This window comes from Eurosta solidaginis, chromosome 5 (genome assembly GCF_040869045.1).
Source record: "Eurosta solidaginis isolate ZX-2024a chromosome 5, ASM4086904v1, whole genome shotgun sequence".
Taxonomy (NCBI): Eukaryota; Metazoa; Arthropoda; class Insecta; order Diptera; family Tephritidae; genus Eurosta; species Eurosta solidaginis.
In genome coordinates, this window is record NC_090323.1 from 60,878,838 (window position 1) to 60,896,261 (window position 17,424).

Here is a 17,424-nt window from a genome sequence, read left to right on the forward strand (position 1 = left end):
ATCAGGATATACATTTTGTTGAGCACGCAGCCGCAATTGTAACGAAAATCCAGAGCCGTAATAAAATCCTTAAATCCCTTTCTGGCCGTACTTGGGGAAAAGACAAAGAAACGCTCATTACCACATACAAAGCAATCCCCTATATGGTCGCCAAGCCTAAAAATTACCCATTGGAATAAGCTACAGGCCTGTAAAATACTGCTCTCAGAACCGTCCCCAGAACACCATCTACATAATGCGAGAATATTCCCCATCAGGGAGAAATGAGAAAAACAACATTATTAACAAATAAAAATCAAATAGATACTACATTAATGTCATGCTTGAAGCAATACGCTTTAAATACGCTAAGTGACTTAAATCTAATCTTTTTTTCATTACTCTTGTAATTTGTTTGCTTTTTTCATAAATTTTTTGTTTTTTTGTTTTGCCGTTTTTTACTTTTTGCACTTGTGTTTCAACATAAATAAGCTCCCTTTGTAAGTCAGATAATAATTTGTACAGCGTCGCACGACTTTTTCCAACTATGACTTTAAGGCGGCGATGCCAAGCTTCCACACTGTTTTTCGTTCTTGGAAAAACTTTCGATGTAGGGTCATCGAACACTGACCAAAATTGTGCTAAATATTTTGGCTGTGCTTTTTACCAAACACATAATTTTTTTCAAACCATTTTCAAAGTTTTTGCAAATCGCTGTCGTCAAATGAATTACGCAAACTTGTAATACTCTTGGATTTCGTTATGAGGAACCAGTGCTAAGCTTTTAAGCATTCGTACTTGGATTGAAAACTGCTCGCTGTTGACATATTTGCGGCTTAGTCTGAAAATATTTAATAATAATTTTATCTTAAATGCAGGAAGTTGCGGTTATGCAATAAATTTACCCTTCTTTTTGAACTTTTCGCCAAATATTTTTCCCGAAGTGGAAGAGGCAACCACTCTGCCGTGCAAATGGGAAACACTCTCTTGCTGCAGAAATAATAGCCATTTCAAAATCACTAATTATACGCGTCGGATTCAGTTGGATACCATAGTTCAATACGACGTTCTCCAACTCAACAAGAAAAGAAATTTTCATTCACTTTGATTTTTTGGTCATAAGAGAGAATACCAGCGGATCCTTTCTGTAGGCAAAAGACCGATTAGGTAAGATTTTCATCTATGATTTTAGATGGACTCTTTAATGCACGAATTAATGCATTTGAGCAGCACTGGTATTAACAATATGGGTTTTAAGTTTGTTTAGTTATTAAAGTCACAATCAATTTTAGGGATGGGGACAATTTTAATTGCGTGCCATTCATCAGGTATCTGATTTGATAAGAAATAGTTGTTGAGCATGGTATGAATGTTATTTAAGGAAGTATCTGGTATATTTTAAATCATACTATATGTTATTTTATCAGCACCAGCTGCTGAGTTATTGTTTTTGCTGTGAATAATATTGTATAGTTCAACAAAACTAATTAGAAGCTCATTATGCGGATTTATAAACTCATTAATTGGGATAGAGTTCGAATACTGAGGTACCTGATGAGCAATGAATTGAAGAGGATCCTTGTCGTTATCATTACATCAACGGATCTGGCTTGCTTGTTTAAAATCACCTCTCAGGGATTTCACAAATCTCCATGTCTTTTTAATAGTTGAGTTTTCATTAAGGCTGATAATCTTATGACCGAAATTAGATTTTTTTGCTTGCTTAATTTTGGGCTTCCATTCAGTTTTGATGTTAGCCAAAGGTGGAAATTTTCTGGGGAGGGTTGATTATTACATATTTTATACGATATCCTAAGAAATCTGTATGTTTTTCTAAATCCTGCTTTCGGTTTCCTTTTTTAATAAATTTTAAAGGTATCTGCTGTAATTTCATCGTTAAACTTGCTTTGAATATCATCAAGGCAAGGTTCGAAGTTGACTGTCTTCAAATTTTCTATGAGTTTTCTCTGTGAGAGGAATTCATTTTTTTTGTAATTGAACCATCTTCAATTATAATTGGCAGGTGATGATTATAGTTTAAAATAAAACTATATATTTAAAAATTTTATTTATTATTTTATTAGTTTGAATATTTATTTTATCAAACTTTTATTATAAAAGATATTTTATTAACTGACAATATTTTTTTGATTTTTTGATAATAAACAATCTAATAATAAAAACTTTAAAATATAACAAAGTATGTTTATTAAAGTACATAAGTAACCCTACCGCCAATATAGTTTAAAATAAAATTATATATTTAAAAAATTTTATTTATTATTTTATTAATTTGAATATTTATTTTATCAAACTTTTATTAAAAAAGATATTTTATTAACTGACAATATTTTCAGTTTTTGATAATAAACAATAAACGATCTTATAATAAAAACTTTAAAATATAACAAAGTATGTTTATTACAAGTACATAAATAACCCTACAATGACTACCACCAATTCTGATGTGGCAATTCTTCAATTAAATTGTCTTATGCAATTGATGAAAGAAAGATCAAGGACAGAACCATTGCTTGCAGCAGTATCACTATTGTAAGTTGGTGAACCATCATCTAAATGCCAGAATTGAAGGAGGAAAGTATGTAAGGCGGATGAGTAAATTCGGTCTCAGATTAGTGGTTCTGACTATGATAATGTCAAAATCAGAAATAAATGTAATGATGGACTTTGAGGGTGCAATGCCAACTCCACCATAGCCATTTTCTCTATTCTTTCCTAAAATGTTATAATTATTTTACGATGTTGTGGTTCATTAGACGCGAAAATTTCACTGAAGCATGCAATATCTGTTTTATTGTCATTAAGATAGAATTTAATTGAGTTTATATTGTTTTTCAACGATTAAATATTATATTGTAATATCCTCATACTGACGGAGATTGAGTAGAACAAGGCTGACTGATCAGGACTGCATCATGTTTTATGGTACTAATTTCAAGACTTTTTGATAAGTCAAAAATTTTTCCAATGGTGTCCTCTAGTCGAGCACCCACACCTTTTTCTTGTAGAAGCTTGAAAATATGCGAAAGGATACGTTCAAGTTCTGTAACGTTATTTTCTAGGTATTCTGGTTTCTCTACAATTGACTGAGATTCAGCTCTATTATTATTGTTATTTTTCGTTTTAAAAGGTATATCCGGCGTATTTGACGTCTTTTTTCAAAGACCGATGCCCTACCTGCCACTGTACTATATCTATATTTGGTGATCTTACGATTGACCTCGAGGTCCCTATCTCTAATTGTGGTGTTAATTTTAGTTAGGGGAGTGAAGCTTTCCTCATCTATATTAAGTCTACGAAAATCGCCACAAGGACGCCAATTATTATCTTCTTTTTAGGGTACTAAATGAAGAGGGGATGCAACGGATGAATTTGATGGTCTACAAATCCCAGTTCTTAAAAAAATCAAATTCGGTTTTGGCCACATTGAATTTAATCGGATCTCAGCGCCTGGGATTAGAAAAAGGAAGGTTTCCTTCAGTAATAAGTCTATGGACCGTAGTATGTATGACTGGCTTTGAATAATCTGGATCAGAAATCAAGGATGGAAAAGATTTTAATAATTTCGTATATTTATTATCTACTGAAAAAATTTATGGAAGAGGAACATTACAAAAACAATGGTATTGACTGAAAGGCTCGTCAATGGGTCAACCAACCAAATGTTTGTTTCTTATATCGATTAGTAGACCATATTTAGACAAAAAATCGACTCCTATGATTGGTTTCGCGATATCGGCTATCAAAATCGTAAATTGAAATTCACGCCTTAACCCTAAGTTAATATTCGAAAGTTTTTTACCATATGTAGAAATTGTTGTATCATTAGCCGCTGTCAAAATAATATAAGATTTCTTTTTACATAAAAATTTTGAAACTGTTAAGATATGAATGGTACTATTCTTTTTTTCGCGATTTTTTTCTATTGTATGTGCTGAAACTGATATTTTTATGTAGTACATTTCGCTCTCACATTCATCCATTATGTGTCGCATATCTTTGCTTGTGAATGAATATCCCTCCGATTAGCGGTGAATCAATTCAACACATCGTAGCGTTCTCGTATGATCAGACGAAATTTTACACTTGGAACTTTATCCACAAATATTTTAATTTTTATTTAAATTTTGAAGAAAACTCGTTGCACACTGTGATAAGTTTGAATTTTTATTGATATATTTTGAAATGAATTCGATCTATGAGGTTTTCTAGGCTTAAAAATATGTTCGTCTAGCCAGACGACAACGCCAATAAGTGATATAATCAAATTTGGTACAAAAAAAAAAGATAAAATAAAATCCACAAATACTTGAATTTTTACTAAAATTTTGAAGAAACTCGTCGCACCTGTGACTCCCCAGAAATAAGTTTGAATTTTTATTGATAAATTTTTAAACGAATACGAACTATGAGGTCTTATAGGCTATGTTCGTCTAGCCAGACGACAACGCTAAAAGGTGACATAATCAACTTTGGTACAAAAAAACAGATAAAATAAAAAGAAAAAATATCGATTTTGGAATTATTGTAAACACCGCCTCTAAACTTAAAAAGTCACTAAAGCTTTTCATGATCGGGTGGGTAGTAAAGTTATTCACAAAAATAAAGCCTTCTCGTCTGACCAGACCCCACAATCTATCGGAGGGATATTCTTTATATTTTTGTTCAAGTGATTTATAATATCTTTCTAAGGTTCGCAAAAATATTTCTGAGTATTCCCTCTTTATTTCTTCTTTAGTTCTTAAAGCATATTTCTTTGATATTCAAGTTTTTGTATCATTTCATTATTTTTCTTTGAAGTACTAGTTTCTGTGACATCGTCATCATTTGATTGTATTTGTTAATTCGAGTAGAATTTGATGCCCGACGTACATAAATTGATTTTGAAGGCGCAATTACTCAGACCTATACAATGGTTTCATGTTAATTGGTTTTTTCTATATTACAATTTTTATTTATAAAAAAATTTTTTATGGAAAAAGTGTCGATTAATAAACTAACGAGCGTGCCGGTTATGTCGCCTTTTGTTTGTAAGCGCGGCAGCCCTATGCTCGCCTAAATACATACTGTCTGTTTCATATTGTTTTTTTTTAATTTTATACTGGCTCTAGATCTTACCTATTTATCTGATGAATTCTCTGGAGTTTCCTATCTTGCGGAGCAGTCGCGTTATTGTAACTTGATACCCTATCTCTCTTATATATATATGGTTTGGGATATAGTTGTCTGTATATGTTGCCTAGGAATAGTTGCGGATTGGTGTTGTCGGTAAAAGCTCCTTGCTTGGTAGTGGTTTCTCTGCATCCTTATGTTCGGCTACTACTGTCTCCCTTCTCTATGCGGTTGTAAATAGGTGTTTCGATTTTGGTTCTGTTGATAATATCTAATATGATTTTGGAGTCTGGACTGCGTCTCAAATTCCTCGTTCATGTTATCATGAGAAATGGTACAGGCTGTCGTGTACGCTGATTCCAAATTTCCTGGGTTATGGCTGTACAATGTGCCGCTGGTATAATTCGAGTGTAATCCAAGTATAAACGTTCTTGCCGCCTCCTGGTAAGCGTATGCTTAATTTTCGCTTACGCTAAATTAAGTGTCTTAGACACCTCACTTTGGAATTTTCAACGCGGTTTCCTTCCTTTTATCGAGAAGGACATATGTATATGTTGCAAATGTTTAGGATTACTTCAGCAGAGCTGGATAACCTTTTATTAATGACACACACACAAGTTATTTTGTACTTGCTTTTATTTTGAAAGAAATATAGAGAAGTGAAATTTGCTTACAAACTACGATAGTTATCGGTATAAAGAGCTGAGTGCTGTGTTCGAGTGCTCAATAATTAAGTGGTTGTTGGGCCACATATGTGTAGTCCAATCCATTTACAATTGATTAAAATTAAATTTGGTGTTGTGTCTCCCTAAGTATATTTGCAGCTGGTCCTGTGATTTTCGATCTTATGATTCCCAAAGCGTTTTTATATTTCGGATGGTTTTAGAAGCTCTTTATAGCTTCAAAGTCCAGACTTGTGATCTCAATGATCTCTACTGTACCTTATCCTCATCAAATTTTGGGTAGTGATTTGAAAAATTTAAGGTTGATGTCCTTAGGACCGGTGATGTTTAGTTTCAATTAATCATATAAAGCTTCTTCTTGTGTAGCGTTTTGTTGCTCCAGCTTATCTATTCCTTCCTGTTACTGGATCCTGTAGACCAATGTGGCCACATGTGCATTTAGTTGAGCCAGTTGTTCCATTTTCGTTGAATTTTTTAAATTTATGCAGTCGTCGTAGGGTTTTGGTTTTTATAACGGATTCAGTTTTGTAACCGTAAGGTTTTTAACTCACAACTCTTCTATAACGCCACTTTTCTTAAAATTTTTCATGAACTTTTTTATTTATTAATTCTGTGGCTTCCCGTCATAACCGAAAGAGTCACTTACAGCTGTGCCTGGAAAACTTGCCATATCCATATAAAACAGCTGATCCAACCAACCTTATGAAAATCAATGTAATTGATCAATGGTGCCATACCACAACGCCCTGGTAACCATACCATAGCCAACCAATTGCCTTTTGGTTTTTCGCCATATACATGACCTATAAATATTTGAGTTGGTAAATTTAATAACTTTTTAGATTTTTTTGTTTGTTTTGGATACGTTTTGACCAAGTGAATTTTAATTGTGCAATATGTTATTAATTTTTTGTATTTTCTTCTTTTTTAATAAATTATCATAGTTTTTAACTGATGCCAATAGATATGGTTAAATATGGTTGACTCAGGCATTATGACAAAGACAACTTTTTGTCGAAAGTTGCAAACTTTAATGACTTTCTTTTATAATATCTTTGTTTGCGTTGCATAAGTTAAAATAATTAAAAAGTAAGGGAGTACAAGACTGTGCAAATGGCATAGCTTCTTTGCATTGCAAACTTTTGTAACATATTTTTTACAGTACACTAACAAAAAACACGGCCATAAATTTGGTACATCAATGCAAAAATGCAATGTCACAGATCTAAATTTATTTTTTTAATATTGAAAAGCAAATCATCTACTGTCAAAACAAAACAAAAAGTGCAAAGAAAAATATTAATATGAAAAAAGTTGCTCACGATTAGTAGCTCATACATATTTGCTATAGCAACGGTTCCAATGTAAAATACACAAAATTATGAACTCCTTTAGGGCTATTTTTTTTATTCCGGGTAAGCGCAGGCCGAACGGCTTTCTTTTATATAATAGATGTGGGAAATTAGGGCATTTTCTTTAATTTCGGTGGGTAATTTCACAGAGTTTATCTACCATCACTGGCTCACCACTGGGTATCTTATTTTCGGTCTCGCCTGAAATTAGTCTAGCTTAATTGTTAAGATATTTAATTCTTATTTCATTCTAATATTATAGTTAGGTTTTAGTTTAAACTAATAATTTGTTTAATTTTATTTTTAATAAACAATGTAAAATAGTTGCTTTAATTCCGATCAATCGAGTATATTGCTATTGGCTTTGTACAATAAACCACTGGGATGGGATAACTAAACAAAAAATGTACACAAGAGATTAAACAATAAAAAAGAAGCAAAAATCATTCTAACATCTGTAGTTGGATTTTCTTAATTACTACTTTATTTATTTTTATTTTCTTTTTCCTTCCATTATTTTAACTGAAACGCATTCTAATATTAATATAGTAAAATGCTAATAGCTCCTTATCCATACATCTTTTTAAGCTAGTCTAAGGGATTTCCCCGACTTCGCCTTTTGTCCGATTTTTCAGTGCAAGTTTAAACTCCAGAGTTAAAACTCTAGAGTTTAACCATGCCACTTTGTTCGATAACATAAAATTTTGCTACTCAGCTTAAGTGGCACAAGTGGCAGGGTTATACTCAAGTCAACTTTAACTGTAGTATAGATATTGGCAATCCATTTAAGAACTAGGTTAAAATTAGCTAGTCATATCCTGGCCCAAAAATCTAAGGTACATCCATCAAGGTTTGAAGTTTTTAAGCTCTAATTTTCTTCCAAAAAGCAATAAATAATTCGACTGTTAATAAGAATATTACCCTCAGCCGGCTACCGTTTCGAAAACGCCTTATATTTGTTTGATGAAAACCGTACGTCACTCTATTTTTAACATTTACCGAGATTATCTCCAATTTCTTACTAAACTTCTTATTTTTAATTAAAAAGATAGATTTCCCGTAGCATATTTCCCTTCGACAATCGTTAATTATGAAAAAACGTTAAAGATGCCGATTTTTTTCATAGACAAAGTACCATGTCATCCCTAATTGAAATAAAAAAAAAATTTGACAGCTAATAACATCTATTGAGTATTTATTGTAGATAAGTGGCCTCCGTGGTGTGATGGTAACGTGCTCCGCCTATCACACCGTATGACCTGGGTTCAACTCCCGGGCAAAGCAACATCAAAATTTTAGAAATAAGATTTTTCAATTAGAAGAAAATTTTTCTAAGCGGGGTCGCCCCTCGGCAGTGTCTGGCAAGCGCTCCGATTGTATTTCTGCCATGAAAAGCTCTCAGTGAAAACTCATCTGCCTTGCAGATGCCGTTCGGAGTCGGCATAAAACATGTAGGTCCCGTCCGGCCAATTTGTAGGGAAAAATCAAGAGGAGCACGACGCAAATTGGAAGAGAAGCTCGGCCTTAGATCTCTTCGGAGGTTATCGCGCCTTACATTTATGTTTTTTTTTTTAAGTGGTCTTAAACCAAGTTTACACATGCACTAATCTACAATAAATCCCCCATAGTTAATCTACTCTGTCACATGTGTCCCGTTCCTAGTAACTAGATTATTGGCTGTCAAATTTTCACGTTTCTCTGTTATTTCGTGTCTCCACTTAAAGATGACACACTAAAGGTGGTTTCTTGTCTATAAAAAAAATTTGCATTTCTAAAATTTGTTCATATAACCGATTACTGAAGGGAAACATTTATATGGGAAACCTAGTTATTTAGTAAGCGTTTAGAATTAAGTATGAAGTCTAATCTATCGGTTGGAGATGGCCATAGTCAGAGCTTGTTTTAAGGTTCTCTTATCTGAGCATAGATTTAATACATTTTGAGCTGACATACCGAGCTTATGAAAGCTATGATATAGGGGTCTCTTCAAACAATGAGATAGGGCGTTTCGATTTGACAGTCGAAATAGAGCTGCAACTAAAAAACTATTTATTTAATCTATAAATATTCCATACGTCTTTAACTGAACGGTGGAGGGGGTAACGACGCATGTGAAGTAGCTACAAATACTGCTAGAAAATATTTGACAGTTACATAAGTATGTTTTGAGTGAAAATCGCTTTCAGTCACTGACCGAAGATGGAAATACGGGCCCAAGTTTTGAGATGGGGCGCCGTTCAAAAAAAAAAAAAAATGCTAAGATAGTTCGTTTATATTGAGATATGTCGAGTTACATTGAGATACGTAGGTCGTTCTCTATATATAGGCTGAGATAGTTAGTTGTTTTTTAACCGACTGCAAATGTATGCATGTGCATTAGGACAGGTCAAATTGTATTGGGAAAAAGCGGGGAAAAAAACTTCAGGTGCACATCCAGCTTCTGAATCTATGTGTAATACTGAGTAATATTGTCCATGGGACCATAGGTCTGAAATGAATTTCAAGCCTCCCTAATTTTGTTAGAAAATTTTATATCCCAATCCGAATCCGAATTTATTTTCATGTATTTTATTTGTGAGAGCCGCTATTCGGATTGGGATATAAAATTTTCTAACAAAATTAGGGAGGTTCGAAATTCATTTCAGACCTATGATCCCATGGACAATATTACTCAGTATAACCCATAGATTCAGACTGGCTGTACCTTTTCAACAATAAATTTGACCCACCCTAATGTGCATACAAACTTTTTTTTGAGCTCCTAAAGTTTTACTCACTTATTAGTTCTATTTTCTTTATTTAATCCACGCTACTTTAATATTCTACCTCTCCACACATATGTGCATATTGCGTCCACACAAGCTTCCCCCTATTTCTAGCGCTTTCCGTATGTATTTACCCAAACACAAATATGATACGAAACTCTTTTGTCAGGTTAGTTCGATGGCGTCAACGATGCCAGTCGAGCAAACAACAGCAACAATAGCACAAACGCACCCGGAACTGCAAATAACGCAGCACTCTCTGTCACCGGACATTGGCAACAGTAGTGTAACAAGAGACGGCGAAAGTACTGATACCATACAACAAGAATTCAGCTCTTCCACTGAGTATATGGTAAAGTCGAGTCAAGAGGGTTTGAAGCTCACAATCAATAAAACAGGCGGTGGTGGAAAGTCTGCAGGTTGCAGTGGGGGTAGTGAGGATGTTGCAGGGAGCGGTATCATTAGTACATCATTTTCAACAACAGCGAAATCTTACAAATGGGGAAGTGATACTAGCTTCAATTCCCCAGCAAAGAAACAGCACACCGGTCTCAAACCAGGTGTGAATAGCGGACCGGCTTCAAAGAAATTAGCTTCAGCAAAATCCAAATGTACCACCACAACGAAACACACCTCCCAAAAGTCCAATTCTTCGAAGAGCTTATCGACGAAATCAACAAGCTCATCTACAACCATTACTGGTCTAACCAAAAGCTATAGTACAAACTCATTGGGCGATTTACTCCGTGCTGGCTCGTCACGCAAATCATCAAAAAAGTCTGCCAGCACGAACAATACTAGCCACGCAACTTCAGCTCAACCCGCCACACGTGTGAATCTTCAAGCTGATATGTTGAAAATACTGCAATATGCCTCACCCCCAATGGCAGCTAATATGGAAGGTTTTATAAAAGGTCTAAATAATAGCAAATTTCATATACCAAAATTATCACAACATGCTGCGAACTCCACAATGATATCAACACCATCGACAGGTATAACAAATGGAACACCAAGCTCACCTGCCACAACCAGTGGGTTAATGTCCGATTTAAATCAAAACACTAGCAGCAACGCAGTCAATGAAGCCTTACAAAAACAGTATCAAGCACAAAATCAGCTTATAAAGTTAAAGACCTCAAATGTGTCAATACGGAACGAACATCATCAAAGCACTAGCCCCGATCCGTTGCATTCCAATGCACATTATCAATCGCAACAACAACAAACGTCACAGCAATATGCAAATCACCATTGTCAACAACAGCAGCACTATCATGACGTCATGGACGAGGCGGCGACATTTACCTCAGCTTCAACTACTACTGCGACGTCAGCTGGACTCGCCGGTAAATGACATTTACAATCGTTTCGAAATATTTTTTTGTTTTTTAAGTGCTTGTGTAAGTTAAAACCAAGGTGTGTCTCACATATGTATATATATATATATATGACTCGTTTATATGCAAAGAGTTGCGAGACAGAAACTGCACCAGAACTTTTAGGTCTTCAGGAGGGTATCTTAAAAATATAATTAAGTATTTTACTGTAATTTATTTTACACGTGACATTGTGTTCTGTCATATAGTCCCGGTAAGCATTAAAATTCCTTTAATTGCTTATCGCGGCTTTATTTGACAGAAAATCAAAAATGATTCTAAGTATCTTTAACGACATTTACGCAATCAAGCATTCCCAGTAAATATGGCCTCTGCCGTTAGAGCCACCTTTTGTGCCACATTAGATAACTACAATTCTCTAAAGAGAGGTTGAGCTGTCAGAGACCATGCTTCTGGGCGATTTGGCAGTTTTTATTATTCGAGCATTTTATGTTCAATAGGTTTTCGAAAATTTTTTCATAAAAATAGGTCTCGCTTCCTTCTTCAATGCGCAAAACGTGGGCAGCTTTCTTCTTCGTAGCAATGTTAAAACAAACAGTCTGCTTCCATGTCCAAATTACTCTTCCAAATTCGATTAAAAAACTTTAATACTAGGAGTCTTAGGAAAATAAAATTCAGCCTAATTCGTGAAAGAACCAATTCTCTGCTTTACCCTTCAGCAACCCAAGAAAGAGAGCCAGTAATTTCTTCTATTCGATAACTGATGCCAATTAGAACCACCAAGGGAATGCAAGCGCTTTTCCACCCACCTTACCATCCTGATGCTACCTCTGAGTTTAGAAGAACAATTTTGTCGCTACTAATGTTTTCTACGGTAACACTCTAGAATAATGGTCGACTACTAAGACGCATTCAAAATTATCGGGAGAGTTTGTAAAGACGCGTTTTGACCCCAGTATCAATAATCCGAAGGCGGAAAAAAATTGCATCTTTAAAACCGAGCCGTCAAGAAAGCCCGAAAATGACATCGGACCTCCTCGAAACTGGGTGTGGGATGCACAGAATTTTCGCCCAGAACACCATCTTCCCTAGCGGTTTTTGGCCGCTCACATAAAAAATTTACCTGGGTTGCTCCGACACCGATTCGGAATCGAAATGAAATACGCGTACCGAAACACCTTTTTACAAATTGTTTTTCCTGTATACAAGAAAATCATCAAAACTACAACGGCAAGCAAATTTTCAACTATTTTGCAAATAGCTCCTGACAGACACAATTTTTTTTATCCGCCTTCGGAATACTATTGCCTATATTGACGATATTTTTCACCTTTTTTACTAATCAAGACTCTATTGAGAAAAATGTCGCAGTGTCCAATATTATACCTATTATATATTTTCTACACAGGTAGGTCCTCGTTTCATTTTCGGTTCAGTAATATGCTTCAAATAAATTTAATACTTAAAAGTTTTTTAGTATTTGTTTATCGGAGGTATTTTAACCAAGACCGTTTTTGTAGGTTACATTCCAATAAAAACTGCATTAGAGAATTACACTAGATATCGATATAAATATAAAGTGATCAAACTCATTGTACAGGTTTACAAGTATGATATGTATGAGAGGGAAACAATTTCTTTCCCTTTCTAACACACTGCAGTTTGACACTTCGGTCAGTGTCAAACTAGCGTGGAACCCAGTGGAACCTGCGTGGAACATGAGTTTTGACACTGAACGAAGTGTCAAAATTACCGGGGTTGCTTCGTCGAAAGCGACACAGGGAAGCACAAAAGGGATCGGAATATCAGATATGGGTTGCTGTGATGGTAAACTTCTTTTAACGAATTTAGTAGGAAATTTTAAGTGCACCCATGTGGGTCCTTCAGAAAATTATAAAAAAGTCTTCAATTGGGGTATCTGAGGACGCGTAGTTATTTCAGTATTAAGAATACAAACACGGGAGTTAAGTTTTTCTACCCGTTCAAAAGTTCTCCGCGAAAAACAGTTTGAAACCGAGGTCGACTGCAATAACCCGTCCAAAAAAGCGGAAAGAAAAATGAATAGACGCGTTTTGTCCTGTTGTCAATAGTCCGAAGATAAAAAGTATTCGAATTATTGGAAGCGAGGCAAAAACGCGTCTATTAATACCTCCCCCGACGGTTTTGGTCGTGTTTTAGCAATCGTCCCCGTAAAAAAGTATCACAATTTGTTAATTAAAATTGTCCAAAATATATGGTTATTAAAGAGAGATGTAATTAAGTGCTCGTTTGAAAGTAAATAAGTATATTTCTTTGTAATATAAGAAAAAAAAATTTTAAGCAGTTTTCGATAGCAGCTACTAAACTTTGTTTGGTCCTAAGAAGTACAACAGTGCCAAATAGCATCCACAAAAAAAACGAACAAGAACAAGCATTTTATCAGGTGAGCGTGGCTGTGTATGTGCGTGCTGCTACATATCCTACTTGTAGACCTGTACAACCGGTGACCGAGGCGGTTAGCCAATTTTCTTTTCGTTCTTAACATAGTAAACATTTGTGTCGGAATGGCGAGAAAAAAAGATTTTCAAAATTTCACTGTAAGGGATTCACGTAGCCATGGTTATTTATTTATTAGCTTATATGCTTATGTGTTATTTTTACGCAACAAAAAAATAACAGGAACTATCCACAAATTGTTAAGCACATAAGTTGATAATGAGGTGATGTGAATACCCCATATATGACCAAACTTACGCATTAGTTCTTCAAAAGCTTTTATATGAGCTAAGAGCTGGGAATTTTTTTTAATTACTTGCCTTGATGTCACCTTCCTTCTCTTCATACGCAGCCAAAGGTTATGGGTTCAAGTCCTGGAAAAGGCAACATTAAACTTCTTTCAATAGTTCAACAGTTTATCTAAGCGGTGGCGCCCCTCGGCAGCGATTTGGCAAATCGCAAATTGAAAAACCAGCTCGGTCTAAAACTCTTCAGTGGTAAATCGCGCCAAGTATTTATTTATTTGTGGCTTGAGTGTCGACCTCCTTCGGTAAAGAACTGCTGCACATTATCCACTATTACAAGGCGTTGTAGCCAAAGCTTGGTTAAACATCAACGCTACATCCAAAAAGCTAACCATTTCTTTGCTCTGCTAAAAACTCCAATCATATCAATATTTTTTATAATAATAATTTTCATAAATATAGCAAAAAATTCTATGACTCATAAACTGCGTTTAAAACAAAAATGTCGTGTTGAGGCATAACGTGATTTTTTTATCACTCATTAGGGTTCTTCATATTAGTAAAACTTTAAAACTGTTTGTTTTGCCCTCCTGAAAAACTATGGTGTTGCTGATAGAGGTGTTGAATAAAAGCCGACTGGGATTGTAACCTATCTAGTACGATGTTATATTTTATAATTCGAAAATCATGTTTGATGTCACGAGTGGTACGTTCAAGTAGGTATTTCGGCCTAAGAGATTCAGAAATTTATTCTACTTACACCAAATACGTATGTATATTCATCAGTTTTTTTAAATTCAAGATTGCAAAGTGAGTGATTGAATTAAAAAATAAGTCAGCAAATCTAAGAACTAAGTTAATTAAGGATTTAATAATAAATAAAAGTATGCACAAACGAAAGGTGTAAAGCAAACGGCTGTTATCACAGGTCGCAGGCAAATGTTTGCTAATTTTTGTTCGTTGAATACTTGAAATTTTTGCTCTTTATGAGAGTAATTTCTTTAAGAAAGCTAATTTGGTGCTGTACAATTTGTGCTAGAATTTCTGGCCAAACACGCCTATTATGTACTTATTCTTATATAAATTGTAGTACCAATATTAATCTGTGGTACCACTTAAAGCCAATCAAATTATAAAGTGAATTTCCTGGAGTTTCCAGGTAAGCACAGGTAGAACTAGATTTTTTCACGCCACACCAATGTACATGATACGTTTATGTTTTGTGTTCATAGAGAGGTTTTATGACATCACTTTTGTAAAATAAAACACCTTTATGTCTTACGTTTAGTAATATGGCAGGATTGTGAAGGAACACACTTATATGCACATTCAGTGATTTCAAATGCAGCCAAACTTTTTGACTAAAGACTAAACTGCGAAATAGTTTCTCTACGGCGGCTGAGGTAGACAGGATTGCGTTGTATTTTATCTACGTCCTTTTTAGTATTATGATGGCCGTGCAAAAGCTACAAATAGGCTATAAATTCACTTTCAATAGAGGAGTGCCATACAGCGCACTATGGGATAAATTAGAAAAAAATTGTTCTAAAAAAAAAAAAAAACAACAAAAGTTTAGGTTAGAAAAGAGACGTGATCGATGTGTAAACATACAGGTGTATGTCTGACAACAAATTTTTTAAAGTTAGCTAGAACTCGCCCAGGGGTTGAAGCTAACCCACAACAGAGATAACTTTGTCAGAAACAAATAGTTCCGGGCTTATCGAGGAGAGCTTTGTCAGCTTTTTATTGGTAACAACCCTCATGGTTTTATAATCGGCTTTTTATCGATTACGAATAGTAATCGTCGACTTATCGGTTTGCCATCAGCTTCTTATTGGTTTCTTATCGGTTTCCAAGGCAGGGTTACATATTTGTCATCGGTTTTATATTCAAAGATTTAAATGTATCTGTATCATAACAAACATATGAGTCGGCGTTCACAAACCAATAACAGACTGGTAACACTGCAATAAGATATCGATAACTTGTTCAGAGCAATCCGATAACAAAAAGGTAACACTCCGGTAACATATCTATAAGTTTCCAAAATCCAACTGATATCCTTTTTATAATATATCGATGAGTTTTCGGTATGTAATCGATATCATTTTGGTAGAAAATCGATACATTTCTGATAAGAAATTGACAACTATCCTATAACAAACCGATAACCCATCGAAAATATATCGATAGTTTTTCGGTGATAAAAATAAAACTTTTCGATAACAAACGGATTACTAGTCAATTAAAAGTCGATTTAATTAAATTAAATGTAATTTAGACTAATCTAACATCATTTTATTTAAATTAACTTAATTTAACCTGGCGACCGCCGTGCTGTAGTGGTAGCGTGCTCCGCCTACCACAACGAAGATTGTGGGTTCAACTCCTGGTCAAAGCAACATCGAAAATTTAGAAACAAGTTTCTCTAAGCGCGTCGCCCCTCGGCAGTGATTTGGCACAAACATTCCGAGTGTATTTCTGTCATGAAAAGCTTCTTAGTGAAAATTCATCTGCCTTACAGATGACGTTCGGGGTCGGCATAAAACATGAAGGTCCCGTCTTGCCAACTAGTAGGAAAAATTACAAGGAACACGACGCAAATTAGAAGAGAAGCTCGGCCTAAAATGTCTTCTGGGGGTTATCGCGCCTTGCGTATATTTCAATTTAAATCAATCTAACTTAGTTTTATTTTTTGTTATGTTTTATTCTATTTTATTTTTGTTCATTTTGTTTAAATATTTTTATTTTCATTCTTTTAAATTTTATTTGACATTATTTTAAATTTTAAAAATATTTTTATTTGCCTTCAAATATTATAATTTATTAAATTTTGATGAGCTCAAAGCAGTTTAAAAAATTGAAACACAGTTTAAATGTTTGTATTTCTAATTTTATTTGGTCGATATTTCGATCTCATTCTGAGATCATGTTCAGGAACTGTGGACAAAAACAACAATTAGTTAACATGTAAACAATTTTTCACCCTAAACATAATACCACTTACACAATTGAATATGTTTTACCGACTAACAAGATGTACGAAAAAAGAAAGCGTAGAAGTCAAATAAATATGAAAATATAAACAATTTAAAACACCGTAAGTATAAACAAAAATCTGCAAAAACAACAATACATAGAATGACGAACAAAAAGACACAATCTTTGCATTAACATACAAATGTACATATGTACATATATATTGGTCATCCCACTGCATTTGTTGTGTTGAGCTGCAATTCTAACTAGAACAGTGTTGTTGTCTTAAAACTAAAGCGCCAAATACACGACACGAACATTCCGCAATCTTGTTCGCAGCTTTAGCCATACACCATACGAACTTTTGGCCGAACATTAGTTCTCTTTCAGACAGCGATGAATACGGACAACAATTGTGCTGCAGCAATATTGCTCGCTGTGGCAATTAAGCATAAACAATGATGGCAAAGATT

The 17,424-nt window shown here is 34.6% G+C and overlaps 1 protein-coding gene across 3 annotated transcripts in view; it reads left to right on the forward strand.

Moving 5' to 3' along the window:
* The window catches only part of MED1 (Mediator complex subunit 1), an 89,385-nt gene extending 75,682 nt beyond the window's left edge, over positions 1-13,703 (forward strand). For 2 of the 3 annotated variants that reach the window (XM_067789767.1, XM_067789768.1), the window contains one exon: positions 10,082-13,703. In XM_067789767.1, coding sequence (XP_067645868.1) covers positions 10,082-11,269 — 1,188 coding nt within the window. In that variant the 3' untranslated portion in view covers positions 11,270-13,703. The remainder of the gene's footprint in view (positions 1-10,081) is intronic. The other variant, XM_067789769.1, reaches the window with a different exon arrangement.
* The last annotated feature ends 3,721 nt before the right edge of the window (positions 13,704-17,424 follow it).